The 21,436-nt window shown below is 50.4% G+C and overlaps 2 protein-coding genes across 2 annotated transcripts in view; one reads left to right on the top strand and one right to left on the bottom strand.

The window, feature by feature from the left end:
• The window catches only part of LOC127208831 (leucine-rich repeat-containing protein 75A), an 82,879-nt gene that overhangs the window by 48,036 nt on the left and 13,407 nt on the right, over positions 1–21,436 (top strand). The gene's annotated exons all lie outside the window — the stretch shown is intronic.
• On the bottom strand, positions 2,304–21,051 carry LOC127208835 (transient receptor potential cation channel subfamily V member 2). The gene is made up of 12 exons (XM_051168475.1): positions 20,853–21,051; positions 18,140–18,273; positions 16,046–16,336; positions 14,525–14,823; positions 10,836–11,009; positions 10,407–10,562; positions 9,775–9,873; positions 7,950–8,020; positions 7,312–7,477; positions 5,730–5,796; positions 4,451–4,779; positions 2,304–2,357 (listed from the first exon to the last, which is right to left on the bottom strand). The coding sequence occupies exons 1-12, from the start codon at positions 21,038–21,040 to the stop codon at positions 2,304–2,306; spliced, it is 2,028 nt and encodes a 675-aa protein (XP_051024432.1). The 5' UTR covers positions 21,041–21,051.

Here is a 21,436-nt window from a genome sequence, read left to right as displayed (position 1 = left end):
AGGAACAGTCAGTGCCTTTAACCTCTAAGCCATCTCTCCAGCTAGAGTGAGGTTTTCACAGTCACAAAGATGTTAAGTCACAGGAGAGGCAGGGTACAACAGGGCATATGGCCCAAGATAATTTAGCCCTGGCTTGAAAGAAAATTTCAAACTTGAGTCATCTGGCCTTGACTCTTTAATGTAGGTGCAGCTTCCCCTTGCCGCTCTCTTCCTTCTAGAAGTTTCAAGTCACAGAAACATCTAGCAAATGCCAAGGCAAAGGGTCAAATGTGAGGCCATTCAGGCATCATGAATAATTAAGACAAAGTACTAAGCACTTTTCTTCAAACTCCCCTGAAAGAGAAAGATGTGCAGGGTGAGGTGGGTCTGGAAATCACAGGCAAACAAGGGCAAGGCTGAGGGTACTGCTCTCCGGCCTAAAGTGTTCAGAGGTGACATGCTGGCCTCTGTCTCAAGAAGGCCCTTCTGGCTCGCCAGCAAAGACTGGTGAGGAGAGGTGGGAAACTGAAGCCCAGGCGGGTGAAAAAGCAACAATCCAGGGCTTAAAAGAAACTGTCATCCTAGAGGCGGGAAAGTGGCTCATTTGTACCCAACCCTTGACCTGCCCCTAACAGCCTTCAGGAAGAGAACAGGGCTGGAACCGAGGTTTGGCCAGTGAGGGTTTCTGAGCAGACCAGCCCCTGGCCCAGGTTGGCACTTAAAAGACACAAACAAATGCAAGATCCCAGTAACTTCTTCCAATAATACTTCTAGAAGACTTAGTTTGCAAAAAAATATTTATATTTCCATCAAACTTCAGTAGGCTCAGGTGTGGCTGGGAAGAGTCCCTGCTCTACCCTGCCAGCCTGCTGCCGCATCTGGGACGTCAGACGTCAGTGGGACTGCAGAATCTGGAGTGGCAGATGGTCTTCCTCTGAGGCATGGCTCTTCCCAGGGTTAGAGGTCGGGTTCCTCTCATAACCTGCAGACGGAATGAGGAACACCGTGGCTTTGTCCTCCTTGTATCCCCTGGAAGTAGCTGCCAGGGAAACCAGAGGGCCACAACCATGAAATTCCACCATGTTCTGGGTGTAACAGTCAATCCTGGCCGGGCGTGGTGGCACATGCCTTTAAAACCCTCCGGAGGCAGGGGCAGGCGGATCGCCATGAGTTCGAGGCCACTGGTCTACAAAGCAAGTCTAGGACAGTCAAGGCTACACAGAGAAACCCTGTCTCCAAAAACCAAAAAACACAACAAACAGTCATTCCTGGCACTCCAGAATCTCCTGACCTTTTCCACAGGCCACTCAGGGGTCTCCCACAGAAACTCACAAGTCCCAGAGCATCGGATAAGGAGGGATGGGCGGAGGTCCTACATCTGGGTGTGAAGGGTGGAACTACACTCCCTGCTAGGGCAGCCCCAGGGATGTTTCCAATCAAGCTGGTGTGGCCAGCACACAGCAGGGTTTGGGATTGGGGTTTGGGTATGGAATACCTGGACCAGACAAGGGGCAAAATTGCTCCTTATCCTGGCATTGTCTGAAGGGATAGAAAAAGTAGAAAGGGAGCCTTGCCGTACAGACAGGAGGCAGGAAACCAGCAAGCAGGGAGCCACCTTGTAACAGGTCACAGGTAAGACGGTATTAGGGAAAGCGTTGGAGTGTTGGTGGGGACAGAGAAGGGAAAATTGAGGATAACCCATGGAATCTGTGGAGAACATCCCTGGGATCAGAGGGAGGGGCTGGTTTTGGTAGGGGCAGCGAGGTGGAGACCGGAAAGGCTGTTAGAGTGCTAAATGCCAGAGACTTACAGGAAGTGATTTATACTGTAGGACTTAAGGGCTTATGTAGTGGAGGAAATCTCAGGTCAAGTAGGCTGGCCAGACAAAGCAGTGACCCAGGGAGATGGCACCTGTGCCATAGGCCAGGGCAGGGTGGAGGGGTGCAGGGAACATACTTTGTAACTTGTTCCCTTGCTGGGAACCCAAATCCACCCAGGCCTGGACCAAGGGTGCAACTGATAACCAGGGCAGAGAGAAGACAGCCAAGAGGCCAGTGAGGCAGGAGGGCTGAGAGAGAATCTTCCCCCAGACAAGCCAGCAGGGCGGGCTTGGAACTGAAAGGGACTAAGACACCAATCCCCACAGGAGGAGCAGGTGTGGGCGCAGCTGCAAAGCAACCACACGACAGGGCTCTGAGTCCCATCAGGCCTCTCAAAGGCTGTGTTGTTGCCAGCAAAGCCGCAGCATATGCTTCCAAGAACCGGAGCAAGGGTTCTAGCCCCAAGGCTACTACTCACCAGTGATGCCGGCTCCTGAAGGGTCCTCAGATATAGTGGGAAGCGTTTTCTCCCATGCATCCCAGTTCACTTCCTCCACCCTGCGGTTGACAAAACAGCTCTGACGTTCAGTTCAGGGAAGCTTGCAGCAGCCCAGCAGGCTTTGCCCAGGGAAGGGAAAACACACACACCACACACACACCACACACCACACACACACACACACACACACACACACACACACACACACCCCCTCCCCAGTGGACTGTACATGAAGAAGATGGTTTTGTTTTCTTTGCTTCTGCCCTCTGCTAACAAGGCACTAGTCCACCTACACCCCACGAGTTCCCTGGGGCTCTTGATTACGGCCCCTAAGGCCAGATGTGCCTTCTCCCCAGCTGTTTCCCAGAGTGACTAAAGGCCAGGGAGTGAGATCAGATGTATCTTTGTGCTTCCCGTTCTGGGTTCTTTCTTGGCTGGCTGCTTGTCACGAGTAAAGCCTCATCTTTTCCCCCGCTCAGCTGCTGCCCATAAGGTGCCTGCTGTGGCTGGACATTTGTCACCACCTCCTCTTGCGTGCTGATTCCGTTTTCTCTGAACATTGAAAAGCTTGGTTTCCGAGCCAGGTGTGGTGGTGCACACCTTTAATCCCAGCACTTGGGAGGCAGAGGCAGGGGGATTGCTGTGAGTTCGAGGCCAGCCTGGTCTACAAAGTAAGTCCAGGACAGCCAAGATAACATTAAGAAACCCTGTCTCGGGAAAAAAAAAAAAAAAAAAAAAAAAGCTGGGTTTCCATGGAAGGGGATGTGGGAGTTATAGGGATGAGGGTAGCCTTGGTGACCCCAGAATACTGGAAGTCAGGAATCACCAGGGAGGGACCTTAAGTCCATACCACTGAGAGGGCAGGCTAGACAGACTAAGGCACAGGAGGTGGCAGCAGGGTGAGGGAGTGGGAGAGAGGGATCTCTTACATCCAGCATCCCTGAGCTTACTTGCCCAGATAGCATGCTCTGCCTCTCCCACCCCACCTGGCTCCTGCAGCCTTTCAGGAACACTATCCTGAGTCAGCCAGGCCCTGCCCTGCCCTGCCCACTCACCTGAAGCACCAGCGCTCATCAGGGGTACCGTCCCACCTGGTACCGACTTTCAGCAACCTCCCTGCGCGGTGCTTCTTCCTCCGGCACCACCAGTAACCGTTTTCCATCTCCAAGACAGAGATGGCTTTCTGGGGACAAAGGACACATCAAACAGCATGGCCCGGGACCCTGCCTAGAGGAGGAAGAGCCCAGGGCAAGGGGAAAAGATGCCTTCACAGAAATTTACAGTATATATGCTGAGCACACAAACTGGGATCTAGCTGCAATATTTTTCCTGTGGGGCACAAGGTTCCAATCCTCCCAGAATCTCAGGGAAAGACGCCTCAGGAGGTGTTTGAAAAGTCAACACATAAGGGGTACTCAATAGTGATGTGTTCTTAGGCACTGCAGACCATATCCCACCCTACCCACCCCCACCCCCCTCTCTCAGCCACACATACACACATCAGGGCATAACAGACCCCACCGGTGCTGGCACTTGAGGCTCAAGGAGAAAATGGCCCAATAGCCTGGCAGCAGAGTCCAACCTCCAGAGCAAGACCAAAACCTACACAGCCCTTCTCTGGGCAAGTAGGACACAGCTAATGCTTCTGTGCCTGGGTGAGGGGATGCCACATCAGACCTTTGCAGCTTTCTTGCCTCCTCCTACAGCTATCTATATTTTACCCATGTGGACCTCAGGGAGGGACCTTTTTCTTGTCCCCTGCTGGATTTGTAGTGCACGGCCCTATCGGCAAGAGGCATTGAAGGCTTGTATTCAACCCTGGTAACTCACATCTGTAATCCCTGCACTCACAAGACTGAGGCGGCAGGATTGCTGTGAATTGGAGGCTGGTCGGATACACATAGTGAGACTCTTATCTCAATAATAATGCCAAGGGATCATGGCAACGGACTCAATGAACACCTACTATGTGTCAGGCACTGTCCTGGACGTTTCATACTCCTGAGCTTATCTGACCCTCACAACAACCCTATGCAGGAACGAGTGGCTACGATCTAGGGGCTGGTCCTGCTGGGCTGTGCCCATGTGCCTGGATCCTGGACCCTCAGCAGCCTCCCCTCGGGTAGGGGCTGGGAGGGTCACTTGGCAATACCTGCAGCTTCCAGATGCTCCAGCTGTCAGTGGCAACGCTGTTGACAGTCTCGCTCATGAGGGCAATGAGCATGTTGAGCAGCAGGACGTAGGTGAGAAGGATGTAGGCCAACAGTAGCAGCAGCACCACCCCGCGGAAGCGCAGCTTTTCCTGGAAGGCCAGCTCCCCCATGCCGATGGTGAACTTGAAGAGCTCTAGCGAGGCATCCACAATGCCCTCATATGGGACTTCTTCCTCCTCCTGGCCCAGCACGGGACTTTCTGTCACCGTGGCATTGTCAACTTCAGAGGCTTTGGAACTTCCGGCCTTCTGGCTCAAGCTCACTAGGGCTATAAGTAAGTGGGGAGGTTGGTCTCAAGTTTACGGGGGCCCACCAGGCAGTCTGCAGGGGGCGGCCGGAAGTGGGTATTTGGACTGAGGAGATGACTTGGTGGGTAGAGAGGTGCTTGTGCTGTGAACATAAGGACCTGTGCTTGAATCTCTAGCCCCCATGCAAAAAAACTGAGCACAGGCCCGGCAAGATGGCACGTCAGGTAAAGGTGTTTGCCTCCAAATCTGACAAGCTGAATTTGATCCCCCAAGTTCTACTTAATGGAAGAAGAGAACCTCTCATAAGTTGTCTTCTGAGCTACACACACAAATAAATGTAATTTTAAAATTCTAAGGCTGTGGGGCTGGAGAGATGGCTCAGCGGCTGAGAGCACTGACTGCTCTTCCAACGGACCAGGGTTCAATTCCCAGCACCCACATGGCAGCTCACAACTGTCTGTAATTCCAAGATCTGACACCCTCATACAGACAAACATGCAGGCAAAACACCAATGCACATAAAATAAAAAATTTTTTTTTTTAATTCTAAAGCTGAGTGTCACAGAGACAGGTAGATCCCTAGAGTTCACCTGACCATGCTAGTCAGAAACCAGCTTGCTTCAGGCCGGGCACAGTGGCCCACCTCTTTAATCCCAGCACTCTGGGAGGCAGACACAGGCAGATCTCTGTGAGTTGGAAGCCAGCCTGGTCAACAAAGTGAGTCAAGGCCAGCCAAGGCTACACAGAGAAACCCTGTCTCGGAAACAAACAAACAAGCAAAACCCAGCGAGCTTCCAGTTCAGTGAGAGGCACTGTCTCAAGGCAATAAGACAGAGAGCAATAGCAGAAGACACCCAGCTTTCTGCTCAGGTCTCTCTGCATGCATGCACACAAGCTCACAGACCCCCATTCACACACATGCATACAGTACACATGAACACACACATGCAAAGTTTAAAAAGGTCTTTACCTACAGCAAAGCCGAAAAGGAAGACTAAGTAGACCAGCAGGAAACGGAGCAGGTCTCGCAGAATGACCTAGAATACACAAGCCCAAGGGGGGAAGCCCGGGTGAATGGCCCACAGCATTCTAACCCCAGATGCCATAAATAGAGTTCCCTTGTGCACCCACACCCCTTCCACAGGCTGTGTGCACAGGTCAGTCTGAGCAGAAGGAGCCTTGAAAAAAAACTGCCTCCAGATCAGTGGGTGAAAGTATTTGCCGGCATGCATAAGGGCCTGACTTTGAGCCTAATCACTGAGCCATCTCTCCAGTCCCTATTTCGCCAGAATTTTTTAAACCCCAGGGACCCATACTGCTTGCCTACTCCTCCCCCACCCACCCCACCACCCCACTTGGCCTCCTCGGCTCTTCATCCCCTGACTGTTCTTGAGCACCCCCCGCCCCAACTTCTTCTGGTTCTTTGCCTTCAATTTTACTGTTCCCTCTGAAGAGGATGCTTCCTCCTCCACTGTAAGGTGGCTGACTCATTCTTCCAGGTCACCACTAATGGACTCTGAGGTCTAATCTCAGTGGTAGAATGCTTGCCTGGCTTGAATAGGGGTCCAGATTCCTCCTCCTCCTCTTCCTTTATGGTTTTTGAGACAGGGTTTCTCAGTGTAGCCTTGGCTGTCCTGGACTCACTTTCTAGACCAGGCTGGCCTTGAACTCACAGAGATCCACTGCCTCTGCCTTCCCGAGTGCTGAGATTACAGGGGTGTGCCACACAACGGGCCCAGAGTCCATCTTCTACACTGCATAAAAAGACAAATTCCGCCCCCTCTTCAAGCCTGGCATGGCGGCACACACCTTTAATCCCAGCTCTCTGGAGGCACAGGCAGGAGGATCTGAGGTCGAGGCCAGCCTGGTCTACTGAATGAACTCCAGGACAGCCTGGGCTACACACAGAAACCCTGTCTCAACAAGCCAAAATGAAACAACCCTGTTCAGGAAAGATTGTATTCACCATCCCCTGTAAACTGCCGTCTGCCCCAGGCATCCTCCATTAACACTGTCCTGTGTGTTTCCTCTGCAGGGTTTTATAGTCAACAACATCCGGGGCTGTTTTTTAGCATTTTTCATTCCCCACACTGGAACACCAGCTTCAGAAGAGCAGCCATATCTGTTTTGTTCACTGCTATGTTCCCAACATTTAGAAAAGAGCCTGGGCCACAGTGGGTGCTCCCAAACACTTGTGAAATAAATGGGCACAGACCCAAGCAAATGCCCCTATGTCCCAGGGCTCAGGAACATGAATAAGTCCGAGTTGATCTGAAGCCACCATGTGTTTCAGATGTTAACTGCTTGCCAACCAATGTCTGCGTCTGCTTCTGCGTGTGTGTGAAGCCGTCCAGCTACGTGCACAACCACACCTGCAGTCATATTGGGTCAGTGTCTGGGTAAATGGCACATGGGCAAACAGCTTGTGCTCTCTTCTGCTCAGGTTAAGCTGTAGAGGGTGGCTCCATCTTCATAAGGCCAGAAGGAGTCTACTAGGAGTTGCGCCTAGCCCTCCCTAGTCTGGCTGTAGCTGGTCCACCCCCATCTCTCACCTTCTGGATCATGACACTATAGATGCCTGTGTGCTGAAAGCCACGTGTATAGTAAAGCAGGTTCAGCCAGCCCAACACCAGGGATGACACGAGCAGGGGCAGGTACCACTCAGTCTCTATGAAACGCAGCACCTGGGACAGCACTATTAGTAGAGCCTGGAGAAGGCTGGAGGGGGGGGCAGGAGACAAGATCTGGGTCAACTTCCAGGCCACTTGGCCATATCCCCGCAACTCCTATGAGACTGTGCCAACCACCACTGACTCCCCTGCCACCTCAGACACACTCCATCTGTCCGGAGCTGGACCCATCACAGCCTGGCCTTCATCATAGGCAAGTTATTTATTTATGCTCTGGGCTTCCAACTTGTAATAATGACACCTGACTCAAAGGGTGTCTTCAAATTTTGAGGCACTACATAGAAAGAGGGTCCACAAAGATGGGAACACGAAAGGGCCCAAGCTGCCCAGCGGCTGGGACTCCCATGCCTGACATACACTGCCATCCTCCCATCCTTCCCCACCTAGAACAACTTGAGTCCCTGTGTCCCAGTCTCTACAGCTAGCTTGGTGTACTCTGCCACATCTGCCACACCCAGACCTCAGAGGCAGGATGGGAAAAGGAGTTCAGACTCACGTACAAGAGGATTTCAAAGTAGCTGTCCATGAATGACATCCAGATGAACAGGCGACGGCGCCAGAAGTACCACAGCTGTGGAGGAGAGTCAGGGCCTGAAACTTGCTCTTCAGCTCCTAGTGCAGCCATGCTGCCCCTGTGGCCTGGAGTCCGGGTCCCCTACTTCTTGCTTCCTGGTATGGCAACCTGGCTATCACCACTTGGGGGGTGTGTGGCTAAAACTAACATTCTCTCTCTCTCTCTCTCTCTCTCTCTCTCTCTCTCTCTCTCTCTCTCTCTCTCTCACACTCTCGCTCTCTCTCTCTCTCTCTCGCTCTCTCTCTCTCTCCTCAATACGTAGTTTGTCCTGGCTAAGTTTTACATCAACTTGATTTGATACAGGCCAGAGTCATCTAGGAGGAAAGAACTTCAACTAACAAAATGCTCTCCGTAAGATCAGGCTGTAGGCAAGGCTGTGGGACATTTTCTTAATTAGCCAATGATGGGGGAGGGCCCCATCCATTGTGGGTGGGGCCACCCCTGGGATAATGGGTCTGGGTTCTATAGAAAAGCAGGCTGAGCAAGCCAGGAAGCAGCACCTCTCCATGGCCTCTGCATCAGCTCCTGCCTCCAGGTGTCAGCCACTTTTGAATTCCTTCCTTGGCTTCCTTCGGTGAACTATGATTCAGTATCCTGAATGTAAGCTAAATAAGCCCTTCCCCCACGTTCCCACCCCCACCCCTCGCCCCAGTTGCTTTTGGTCACGGTTGCTTCATCACTGCCATGATAACCCTAAGATGTAACCCCAACCTGTCCTTGAACTTGGGGTTCTACTGTTTTAGCCTCCCAGTTACCTGGGATTGCAGGCATGGACCACCATGCCTAAGCAAAGGACTAGCCTTGTAGCTGGGGCACTCACGAGCCCTTCTGAAAGCTAAGATAACTTTTGATTCTCTTTACAAATCCACAGCCAAGGGCTGGCGAGATGACTCAGTGGTTAAGAGCACTAAGTGCTCTTCCAGAGGACCCAGGTTCAAATCCCAGCACCCACATGGCAACTGTCTGTAACTCCAAGATCTGATGCTCATAGACATATGTTCAGTCAAAACACAAATGCGCATTAAAGTAAAGGTAAATAAAAAAAACAAACAAATTAAAAAACAAACAAACAAACAAACCAAATCCATAGCCAAGTGCATACACCTTCAGTCCCAGCTACTTCGAAGGCTCAAAGAGGAAGATCACTTGAACTCAGGAATTCAAAGCCAGCTTGGACAACATGGGGTCCCCTGATCCCTACAGACCAGAAGGTGAGCCTGCATGCTGGGCCACAGAAGGGAGGAAGAGAGGAAAGGTCCTTTCTCTCTCTGCCTCTCCCTGGCATTCTGGGTAGCATCCTATAATCTAGCCAACCTGAGTTTGGTGCCGCACTCTGCCCCTTCTGAGAAGGTCCCTCCTGCAAGTCTGCCTCCAGACTGAGATGCTTGCCGTGGGATCTGCATTGAGCCCCACCGACCAATTGCTTTCTGTGCTCCCAAGTGAGGAATGCCCCAGCTGGCTGAAGGACATGAGTCAGGGCCTTCCGACTTAATTTCTAATGGAGCAGAGCCTGCACTACAAGAAACACAGAAACCATCTGCCATCCCCACAGGTCCCTCAGAAAGCATAGCAAGAAGAGCCCCAGGGCCCGAGAAGGCAGGGCCCAGAAATCTCCACTCTGTTGAGGGTGGGCATGGAGCTCTGTTTCCCTGCAGTGAAGACAGTATGCTTAGCTCCCTGTAGAAGCTCCCCGTTTGCTTCTTCATTGACTGGGAGCTACATAAGGTGGAGAAATAGGAAGGACTCCTTACCTGGCCCAACAGGAGGTAAATGCCCCCAAGCAGAATCAGGATGTGGCCCAGCAGCAGCATGGATTCCCCAAAAGTCGCTTTTGATGAGGGTATGGCTGGCTGAAGAGACAAACACTTCCATAAGGCCTAAAGTCTTGGGTCCCATCCCCAACAGCTAGCTGCCCAAGAGCCTCAGGGGATGATTGTGAACCTACACTACGGAGAGGCTACCCTGAGCATCAGAGGGGACACGGACCCTGACCCCAGTCCCTTAGAAGCATAGGATACAGTCGTTATTTGTATTGGGCTTGGAGCCAGATTTTCTGGGTTCAAGTCATCTCTACCGATGAGTTTTTTATCCCCTTAGGTAATACAGTCAACTTTTCCATGCCTCTCCCTCACCTCAATAGTAAACTGAGGGTGGCAGTCTTTCACCCTAGAGGCTGGTGTGAGCAGCCATGACTTAACACATTGCTGTAGTCACCCTAGGAGACTGTTTCCAGAAGAGCTCTGGGTACACCCCTGAAGCCACCTAAGCCTCAGTGTCCTCTTTGGCAGGATGGGATGCTGCTCCTTGGCCCTTCTCACTCCAGGGTTGCTGCAAGCAGGTGTGCCCCCAGGACCGCCCCCCCACCCCCCACCCCCGCTCTTGCCTTCTCCAGGGAAGGCTGGTAGTAGGCAACTATGGTGAAGACGATCATGTAGACCAAGTAACAGGCGAAGTTGAAGAAGAACCTCGGGATGAGCCGATCCCATTTCTCCTGCAGAAGCTTGTTCAGTGGCTCTAAGACCACCATGCGGTGCCGATGCTGGGGGGGAGGAGGTGGGGAGGGAGAGCCAAAAGCACAGTGTGGGGACGGCACAGCTGGATAGATGGTATGACAAGTACCTACTTCGTGGCGGGCTCCACGGAGGGCCAAGGGAAACGGAGAGGAGCAAATGGGGAACCAGTTTCCAGACCCAGGGTCCCTGAATAGTGCCCCCCACCTGCCTTCATTCCAGCCCTTGTCCTGTGAAGTGATGTGGGCTTGCCCTCAGCCAGAGCCACCAGGCAGACCTAGTGGACAGCCCCGTGGACTCACCAGGCTCTTGCAATGAAAGGCGATGATTTCCAGCACTGAGTTCTTCTCCCAGCTGTCCACAGAGGACAGGTCGTACAGTGATACCCGGACAGGACCGTAGCACCACTCGGTGAACTTTCGAGAAAGGGGCTGGTACTGTCCTGAGAATTCCCGCTGCAGGATGTGCCTGAAAATCTGCAGAGCACTCCCATAAGCTCATCTGCTAGTTACCCTCCCTGCAGTAATGCTGTGTGTCAGGGCTGGGCAACATTGAGCCCCTGCAGAGGACATAGGTCCTAGCACGGCTCAGCTCTTATGTACACCCAACCAAAGGTCAACTGTCAGGTTTACATTCCAACATATGCACAGGCTGGTGGGCAGGCTGGCTCTTTCTTCTCCCATCCTGCCCCAGGGATTTCTTTCTTTTTTTTTTTTTTTTTTAGGATTTCTTTCCTGAGTTCCTCAGATAGATAGCACAGAGATCCCAGCTGGGGGGATTTGAAATCAGAGATCACAAGCTATGCCTGTGTGTGCGCTTCTGTAGTCAGGATACAGAACGTTTAAAGACTAAAAGGGTCCCGACTCCAAACAGGTGAAGAAGTCTTTTGATTTCACACACGAGGAATGAGGACAAGGAGGATGCAGATTGGGAGGCAGCTTCCACAGGCCACAGAGCCAGGCCTTTCGAGATGTTTGTTTGTTTGTTTTAAATGTGCGTATGGGTGTTTCAACTGCGTCACATATGTGCAGTGAGTGCCCACAGAGGACATAAGAGGGTATCAGACCCCCTGGGACTAGAGTTATAGACAGTTGTGAGCCATTGTATGTGTGCCAGAAATCAAATTCTGGTCCTCTGGACTAGCAGCCAGTGCTCTCAACCCCTGAGCCATTCCTGCAGCCCTGGCCAAGCCTTTAGACAACAAAGAAAAGTGCACACACTCCAATAAGAGCAGCTGGAGCTGAGAGCAGGAAATAGTATTAAAACTCTTATAAGTCAGGTCTCAAAAAAACAAAAATAAATACATAAATAAATAACATTTTTTGGGCGGTTTCCAAGACAGGGTTGCTCTGTGGAGCCTTGGCTGTTCTGGACTTGCTTTGTAGACCAGGCTGGCCTAGAACTCAGAGATCTGCCTGTCTCTACCTCCCAAGTGCTGGGATTACAGGAAATTATTATTTTATTTTATTTTATTTTATTTTTTTTTTTAAAGATTTATTTATTATTTTTGTATACAGTGTTCTTCCTGCATGTACACCTGCAGGCCAGAAAAGGGCATCACATCACATTATAGATGGTTGTGAGCCACCATGGGTGTTGCCGGGACTTGAACTCAGGACCTCCAGAAGTGCAGTCCATGTGCTTAACCTCTGAGCCATCTCTCCAGCCCCCTATTTTATTTTTTTAAAGCTTACAACAAGAGAAAAAAAAAAGTGACTGTCACAATGGACAAGACCTGCAGAAAATCAGCCATGCAGTGGTGATGCACACCTTTAATCTCAGCACTGGAGAAGCAGAGGCAGGCTATCTCTGAGGTTAGGGCCAACTTGGTCTACAGAGCGAGTTCCAGGACAGCCAGAGCTGAACAGGAAAACCCTATCTCAGAAAACAACAAACAAATATGCAGAAAATCTAATAGCAAGACTCATACAAATTAGAGAAAACACAGGGAAAAGCTGTCCTGTTAGTGTGAATGAAAATGTCCCTCAGAGGCTCAGGTGTTTAAATACTTTGTCCTACCAGGCTGGTGGTGCAGTTAGGGTGGGTATGGTGGTGTGGCCTTTCTGGGGCCTGGATGTCACTGCAGGTGGGCTTTGAGCTGTAAAAGTCCAGTGCCATTCCCAGTTTGCTCTTTTGTTTCCTGCTTGGCTGCTGAGCTCTCCCTACTTGCTGGTCCAGCACCACACCAGAGGGATTCCATCCCTCTGGAATCCTATCCCCTTCCTTCTCTAAGTTGCCTTGGTCACGATGTTTTATTACAGCAGCAGTGCAGTGACTAACGTAGCTGTCTCCTGGGGACCTGGAAAGATCACAAAGGGTCTTAAGGGCACCTTCTATTTCTGCAGAAGATCCAGATCAGTTCTCAGCACCCATGTGGCAGCTTGGATCCTCTGTAATTGCAGTTCCACGCCCTTCTCTGCCCGCCACAGGCAGCAGACATTCTCCCAGGGCACATATGTACAAGCATGCAAAGCACTTGTGCACATAAAACAAAAAGTCTTTTTTTTTTTTTTTTTTAAATTCTCTCTGCCAGGCGGTGGTGGCACATGCCTTTAATCCCAGCACTTGGGAGGCAGAGGCAGGTGGATCTCTGTGAGTTTGAGGCCAGCCTGGACTACAAAGTGAGTTCTAGGACAGCCAGAGCTGTAACACAGAAAAACCCTGTCTCAAAAAACCAAAAACAGAAAACCAAAAAAATTGTCTCCTAATAACAAAAGAGAGAGAGAAGAGGAGGGAGAGAGAAGAGGAGGGAGAGAGGAGGAGTGAGAGGGAGAGGGAGAAGGAGAGAAACAAAGAAAGAAGGCAAGCCAGACATGGTGGTGCACACTATAATCCCAGCACTCTGGGGCAGTAGAGGCAGGCAGATCTCTGTGAGTTCGAGGCCAGCCTGGTCTAACAAAGTGAGTCTGAGTCTAAGACTGCCAAGGCTACACAGAGAAAAGAAACCCTGTCTTAAAAAGAGAAAGAAAAGAAAAGAAAAAGACTCATTCAATTTTAAGAATACTCCAGTGTTTGGAATTCCACCGCTGAGGAGGTCTTAGGCTCTAATAGGCAAACTCACTATATAGTTGTTTATCTACAGCAGCGTGGCACCCAGCCGCCTTCTGAATAGTTATATCTAGACCTGTAAACAAATACTGTGCCCATCCATGATCAGAGAGCTTCTTTTTGTAAGGAACAGAAGTAAACGCAGAGACTCGTGGCAGCTCAGGTGCCGAGAAAAAGTGACCATTGAGCGCTCTGCCCTACACATGACGTTTACACTACTCTACCCCAGGCTCAGGGAACATTTCAGAGGAGAAGGCTGGAAATAATATTAGAGCCAGGAGATGGGAAAAGGGCTGCAAAATGCTCTGCTCTGTATATAATAACATAGCCGTTGAAACCACGATCTTCAGCCTGCAGTAGTTGTACAGCACTAAGCCTACACAAGACTGGGCCTGTCGAGCCCGCCTCGGTGGCACACGCCTTTAATCCCAGCCCTCCAGAGGCAGAGCCAGGCAGGTGGCCATTGAGTTCGAGGCCAGCCTGTTCTACAGAGGGAGTCCAAGACAGCCAAGGCTACACAGAGAAACCCTGTCTTGGGGGTGGGAGGTGAGGTGGAGAAGACTGAGCCTTTCAACAGAAAGCACAATTTGGAAAGAAAGGACTCAGAAGACCTTTCCCATCCTACTGAACTATTTTCTACTGGTACATCCTCGGGGAGAGGCAGTCACTGGCATCCTGTGAGCCTCCCAAGTACCAATGGTACCAGTGGATAGTTTGAAACCGATAACCGGCACAAATGGCCCTGGTTAAACTCAGCTAAACAAGACAAAAGAAAAAGAGTTGAACGTGAGAAAGGAATGTAAGGGGCCAACATTGACAGGGAAGGGACGGAGATAATGAAGGGCCCAGGGTGAGAGGAACCAGAACGCACTATATCTATGTGTGAATTGTCTGCCTGAATCCATCTGCAGCCAAGAGAGGCAGGGCTAAGGGCAGCACTCACCTCAATTTTGCCTTCCTTGGCAGCTAGCTTCAGGGGTGTGAGGCCTTGATGGTTGCATATTTCCTCCAGCTGCACTTTGGGGCAGAGGCGGGCCCCCACTTGGAGAAGCCCATCGTACATGTGGGTTACCAGAGCACTGTTCTCAGGCGAGTTATCCGCAATCATTACCAGAGCGTGCAGGACGGTGTTGCCCAGGGAGTCGGTGGCCTCCAGGCTGGCAGGCTGGTGTGGGTTCTCCAGGAGGTAGGTCACCACATCCCACTGCTTGGTGCATGCAGCCAGAGAAAGAGGTAGCTCGCCTGTGGAAGCAGATCTCGGGGAATAAGAGGCAGCTGACCAGATCCACCCCACCCCCACCCCACCTTGCCTCTTTACATTTCTGTTTTGTTTTGTTTTTTTATGGTTTTTTGAGACAGGGGTCTGTTTACATTTCTAATACAGTCACTTCCCCTTAATTAGAATTCTGCTTCTTCAGGTTGGTTTTGACTTGGTAGGTTGCTTTTGTTGTTATTTGTTTAATTTTTGCCTGTTTTGCTTTTATTTTATTTATTTATTTATTTTGCCTTTGTTTTGTTTTGTTGGTTTTTCGAGACAGGGTTTCTCTGTGTAGCCTTGGCCATCCTGGACTCACTTTGTAGACCAGGCTGGCCTCAAACTCACAGCAATCTGCCTGCCTCTGCCTCCCAAGTGCTGTTTGGTTTGTTTTTTGGTGGTAGTTGTGGGTCAGGTCTTGTTGCTGTCATTTATATATTTGTTTTGAGGATTTGGGGAGAGGTGTTAAAAATGGAACCCAGGGTGATAGGGCAATAGGTCATTTAATAAAGTGACCGCCACAGCAGGACATGGTGGCGTAAGCCTTTGATCCTGGCACTCAGGAGGTAGAGGCAGAAGGAACTCTGAGTTTAAGGCCAGCCTGGTCTACAAAGCAAGTTCCAGGACAGCCAGGACTACACAGAGAAACCCTGTCTCGGAAAACAGAATGCAGAGGGGGTGGAGAAAATATCTAAAATCAACTTCTGGCCTCCACCCTCACTGGCACACACATGAACAAGTATTTATCTCTACACCACACACACACGTAACTTGAAACAGTTGAACCCAGGGCCCTCTGCACCGCTGAGCTACACCGAGTCTGCCTGCTGTTCTTTTTTTGTTGTTGTTGTTTTGTTTTTCGAGACAGGGTTTCTCTATGCTATCTTGATTGTCCTGGACTTGCTTTGTAGACCAGGCTGGCCTCGAACTCACAGCGATCCGCCTGCCTCTGCCTCTCGAGTGCTGGGATTAAAGGAGTGCACCACCACGCCCGGTTCACAGCCAGGTTCTTGCAGCCCATCCTCTCCTCAGCCTAGACCTGGGTTCATGCTGAGTTTCTTTAGCTAACAGAGGATTAAACGTCTCTTTAAACAAGTTGTGATGTGGTTAAAAGCAGGCAGACTGGGGCTAAGTCAGCCTGTCACTAACCACGTGACCTTGGACGAAGCTTTACCCACTCTGTACCTCAACTGAGAAAAGCTCCCTCACCAAAATAGAAGCAAGTTCCTTGGTGCTTTTGGAAGAAGCGGCCACAGGCCCGGATGTGAACATTGGCTCCGTTCTCTACCAGCAGTTTGACGCAGTTCAGGCTCCGCTTTTCTATGGCAATATGCAGTGCGCTATGGCCTCGGTAGAAGTCGTCGATGCACTGGGCGTTGACGAGGGGCTGAGGATTGCCAGACTCCCTGTCGATCCGCAGCAGCGGCAGGATGCAGGCGTTGGCCCCGTCCTGGAGGTTCAGCACAGCCTTCATCAGGCACGTCTTTCCAGTGGAGCCCTCTGCAAGGAGAGAGGGGAAGGCACAGGCAATACTCAGACCCAAGAAGGCTGGACCATCTGCCAGTTTGTACAGCAAACTCAGGCTCCAGAGAACCCCGTGGGAGGATAAGAAAAGGTGGCTGCTGTAATCAACTGGTGACAACACAACTTGGTTGCAAGATATTAAGGCTCCAGAGCATAGGCAATAACATACCAACAGGCCTGACTACAATTTCTACCCTAACACCAAGTTTTAAAATTCTTTATTTTTTTTTTTTTTTTTTTAAGTTTTAGTTTTTTTTTTTGAAACAGGGTTTCTCACTGTCCTAGACTCACTTTGTAGACCAAGCCAGCCTCGAACTCACAGAGATCCACCTGCTTCTGCCTCCTGAGTTGCTGGGATTAAAGGCGTGCGCCACTATGCCAGGCAACATAATTCAATACATTATCTCTGTGTGGGTTTCTTGTTGTTGTTTTGTTTTTCTAATATATTTTATTAATTTATTCATATTTCATCTCAATTGTTATCCCATCCGTTGTATCCTCTCATTCCTCCCTCCCTCCCATTTTCCCCTTACTCCCCTCCCCTATGACTGTGACTGAGGGGGACCTCCTCCCCTTGTATATGCTCATAGGGTATCAAGTCTCTTCTTGGATTGTTTTAGTTTTTTGAAACAGGGTTTCTCGAATAGCCTTGGCTGTCCTGGACTGGCTCTGCAGACCAGTCTGGCCTCAAACAATCCAAGCAGTTGTATACAGGCAGTGGTTGGTTCAATGATGGCCTGTCTACACCAAGGAAACCCCTGCACCATGAAGCTAGGTGCGGCAGCTCATGCCTTGCAGCATTCAGGAGGTTATGTCGGGAGACTAAGTCAAGTCTGAGCTGCATGGTGAGATCCCATCTCAACAACCGAATAAATAAATTCAGTGTATCCAGTGGAGAGGCGTGTAGTAGCATATTATAAGTTATTGTGTATGGCAGCTCTTTATATGTCTTTTTTTTTTTTTTTTTTTTTTAATCCTTAAGAGATGCCAAGCTATTAGCAGGCCCAGATGACAGGCTGGTTTTGGCTTTTTTTTTTTTTTTTTTTTTTTTTCCCAATCTTTTTTTTTTTTTTTTTTTTTTTCTTTAGACAAGATCTTTTTTGTTTGTTTCTTTGTTTGTTTTTCCAGACAGCGTTTCTCTGTGTAGCCTTAGCTGGCCTCAAACTCACAGAGATCCTCCTGCCTCTGCCTCCAGAGTGCTGGAATTAAAGGCATGTGCCACTACCTCCGGCTTTGGTTTTGTTTTGTTTTTCCCCCAGCTTCACGTATTTCTTTACCATTTGAATCTTCTAGAGTACACATATTTTTTCCCTTTGGATTTTGTGTGTGTGTTTGTGTGTTTATTTTTTGAGGATTGTTGTTGTTGTTGTTGTTTGGCTGGTTGGTTTTTCAAGACAGGGTTTCTCTGTGTAACAGAGCCCTGGCTGTCCTGGAACTCTCTTTGTAAGCCAGACCGGCCTCAAATTCACAGAGATCTGCCTGCCTCTGCTTCCTGAGTGCTGGTATCACGCCCCAGATGTTTTTGGTTTTTGTTTTGTTTTGTTTTTTGTTTTTTTTACTTTTTAATTTAATTTTTATTTTATAATGCATGCAGGCCCATGAAGGCTAGAAAAAAAGGGATTGGATCTCCTGGAACTGCTTCCATGTGGGTATTGGGAGTCTAACTCAGGTCCTCTGAAAGAATAATCAATGCTCTCAACCTCTGAGCCATCTCTCCAGCTGTGAGAACAGCTGCCTCTCTGATCCTGGGCACAAAGGACACCACAAGGCAGGAGCTACCTGTGTATGCTGAATCCGTGAGGTACTTGCTGGTCCGGCTTAGGTATTCTGGCAGTCCAGCCAGCTCCTCTGGGACACCCCGGGAGACCACACTGAAGAGTCGGTCACGGTCAAATCGGTTTGGGTCCTGCTGGCTGTGAAAAATGTTTCTCATGTTAGAGAAAGGCCACAATCGCTCCTGCACAAAGCTTTCTCATGCATGGAAGCGTTGTCAGGTACTCCTGCAGCACCGCACACCCGCAGGTTACACAGGAACTCTTTCAAGGGCTTCTCTCTCCTAGGGCTCCAAAAGCTCAGAGCTCCTGGTGAGGAGAAACACATTGGGGGCTTTAGTCTGTGGCAATACTGTGGCTCTACTCATTCCAGGCAATTTTCAGCATCAAGTTTGTCATCTTTCCAAAGACCCGTTAGCCATAGGAGTCATTTCAGCTCTCACACCTTATAGTGGCCCTTGAACATTTGCGTAGTTTTGGACAGGGTTGTATGTGGTGCCTGCAGACTAAGTGGTGCATGAGTCACTGGCTTCGAAGATGAAATGGCGTCAGGGATGGAGAGGATGCAGGTACATGGCTCAGCAGTAAAGTGCTTGACTGGTTTGCATAAAGCCCCGGGTTTGTCCCCAGGCCCAGTAAAAAGCCTGAGAGAGGCTCTCCTCTCAGAAACCACCAGTTCATTAGTTGAGAGGAGTTTGTGCCCTGTTAACCTGCTCTTCAGCCCTCCCTGTAGTGAATTGTCCTTTTTCTCCACTAGGCAAACAAGCAAAGCAGCTTACCCAAAGTCACATAGAGCACAACTGGAGCCGCCATGGGGGCTGCCTAAAACCAGGCCCCATCTCAACCCCAAGAGAGGGGCTGGGCTGGGCAAGCAGGATGTTTCCCAGAGATAGACTACCATGTCCACCCAGCACTAGCTATCACATGCTGCCCATGGCTTTACTGGGAAGCCACACTTCTGGGAAATCTCTTCTATGGAGCCCAAAGGAGGCCTCTTGTGGCTCACGGACACAATCTGGCGTTGTCTGTGAGCCTGTGATGGGGACAGTTGTGTAGCTCTGTCTCCTTTGCAGGCTAATTAACCTCTCTCAATCTGTTTTCCTCTTTGAAGCGAGTCCAGGACAGCCAAGGCCACACAGAGAGAAACCCTCTCTGCGTAAAAACAAAACAACAAACAAATTAACAAAAAAGATAGAAATATTTGCAGGTTGTTATAAGGCTCCAAGGAAGTATCATGAAACAAAGCGCTCAGTCCATACAGCAGGCCTGACATGCAGCACTGAGTCCCCAAACGACTCCAGGCAATGCATTCTTAGGCCTAGGCCTACCTAATTCTGGGGCCCCTGGAACTATGAAAAGATGATACGAACTGTGTGGTGGTGGCGCACATCTTTAATCCCAGCACTCGGGAGGCAGAGGCAGGTGGATTGCCATGAGTTCGAGGCCAGCCTGGTCTACAAAGCGAGTCCAGGACAGCCAAGGCTACACAGAGAAACCCTGTCTCGAAAAACAAAACAAAAATCTGTGGAAAGCTAGGTGTGGTAGCTCATGCCTGGAGTCCCACCACGCTCAAAGCAGAAGGAGGAGGATCACCTCAGATTGGAGGCTAGTCTGGGCTAGATGGCAAGATTCATCTTAAAACAGCAAGCAAGCAAGCAAGCAAATCTGTGGAGTGAGCTGACCCAGGAAGGACGGATGACTCTGGCACATAGGATCAGCCACACTTGAAGCTGTATTTAAAGCCAGCGCTCACATCTGCAACACCACACAGGGATGTGTCTGTGCCGTTCTGGCTAGAGAGCATCACTCAACCCAGTTACCCAAATGGCCACATGGCCATGAGGGCCTCTGCCGAAACCCTGTGGTCTGTCTGCTTGGAAAATATGGCCACTTGGACAGTGCTTCCTGCCACCAGGGTAGCAAGCGTGGCCTTGGGATAGGGAAGCAAAGAAAGGTATAGACTAGGGCTGCAAAGGGCATCGTGGAGCCCAGTCTGTCTCTACTAGGCCAGCCCTGCTACCCACGGATGCCTCCCGTTAATCTGAATGTGCTTAAAACCTGAATGTGCTTGTCACTGAATCTAGCAACAGCTCTCTGGCACAAATGACACAGTGTGCCAAGGCTGATGGCCACGTCTCGGGAGCCTGAGCAGGGAGACATGGGCTTTCCTGGCAGTCTTGCTGGCCCATGAGGATTCTGGGAAGCCAGGGGCAGTGTCTAGCAGGACTAGACGCAGGCACTCCCCAGGCTCACTGTCTGAATTGGTAGCTGGAACACAGGGGACTCAAAGCAGAGATGACTATAGGGGGAAGCCCATTGTCCCCGGTTCTCAGGGTCCTGAGTGACTGTGTCACCCGTGGAGCAAAGCAGAGATGCACCTAAGCCGTTTCCAGACATCTTTGACTCTCTCTCCCTGGATTCACTATGTAATCCACCTACCACTGTCAGCTTCCACCGGGACCATAGTGGGCGGGAGCCAAAACATCAACAAGGGATATTTGATTGTCAGTTGCCCCCTTGGTATGGGATGAGGGTATCCCTACCAAAAGCACAATCTTGGCACAAGGCCAAGAACAGAGAACATTCTGGAAGGGGTAACTTTAGAGAGCAGTCAATCTAGCTAGGCTATGAGGAAGAGCCAGTTGCGACAGACTGGCCCCTGGGTGACTTGGAGTGCTATGCGGGAGCTGCTCTTGTCCCATCTCCACCCACTGTCTTACCTGGGACCTAGTCCCTTCCTGTAGTTGAGATTCACTTTGATCTGAGGGGAGAAATTCCGGTCCTCGCCCTGGAAAGGTGATTCCATGGGGGGCGGCTCATGTTTCCCTTGGTTCACCTCGGCACTGCTTTCTTGGTCTCCGTCTGATGTCTCCAGCCTAAAAGCTGGAGGGCTGGAGGGTGAAGTCATCTTGAGAGAGGAGGATGTGCCTTACTGCTGGACCGTCTGTGGAGATGGAGATATTAAGGCTCCCCTCCCTCTCATACCACAGCGGGGTAGGGTCTGGCTGGGACCTGGAGAAGGGTGACATTGAGAATATGAGAGCAGGAGCTGGGGATAAAATGCAGTAAATAGAGCCCTAGTTTACCTTGCACTAGGCTCTGGCTTGTATGCCCAGCAGAGCATAAGCTACCTGCAGCTAGCCAAGGCCAGGTGCTAGGGAGATGGCTCAGTGGTTAAGAGCACTGGTTGCTTTTCCAGAGGATCAGGGTTCAAGGCCCAGCACTACATGGTGCCTCACAACCCTCTGTAACTCCAGTTCTAGAGGAGTTCATGTGTTCTGACCTCTGCAAGCACACACGTGGT

Source organism: Acomys russatus, chromosome 25 (genome assembly GCF_903995435.1).
Source record: "Acomys russatus chromosome 25, mAcoRus1.1, whole genome shotgun sequence".
Lineage (NCBI taxonomy): Eukaryota > Metazoa > Chordata > Mammalia > Rodentia > Muridae > Acomys > Acomys russatus.
Note: the sequence above shows the minus strand (reverse complement) of the source record. Positions and strands in the feature narration are given on the sequence as shown.

Excerpts from the sequence above, each read along its gene's own strand:
- LOC127208835 (XM_051168475.1), bottom strand. The coding sequence starts at position 21,040 with ATGACTTCACCCTCCAGCCCTCCAGCTTTTAGGCTGGAGACATCAGAC. Across the intron at positions 14,824-16,045 it reads AGGAACTTGCTTCTATTTTG|GCGAGCTACCTCTTTCTCTG; the intron begins GTGAGGGAGCTT and ends CTGCTTCCACAG. Across the intron at positions 4,780-5,729 it reads CCTTTTCGGCTTTGCTGTAG|CCCTAGTGAGCTTGAGCCAG; the intron begins GTAAAGACCTTT and ends ACTTACTTATAG.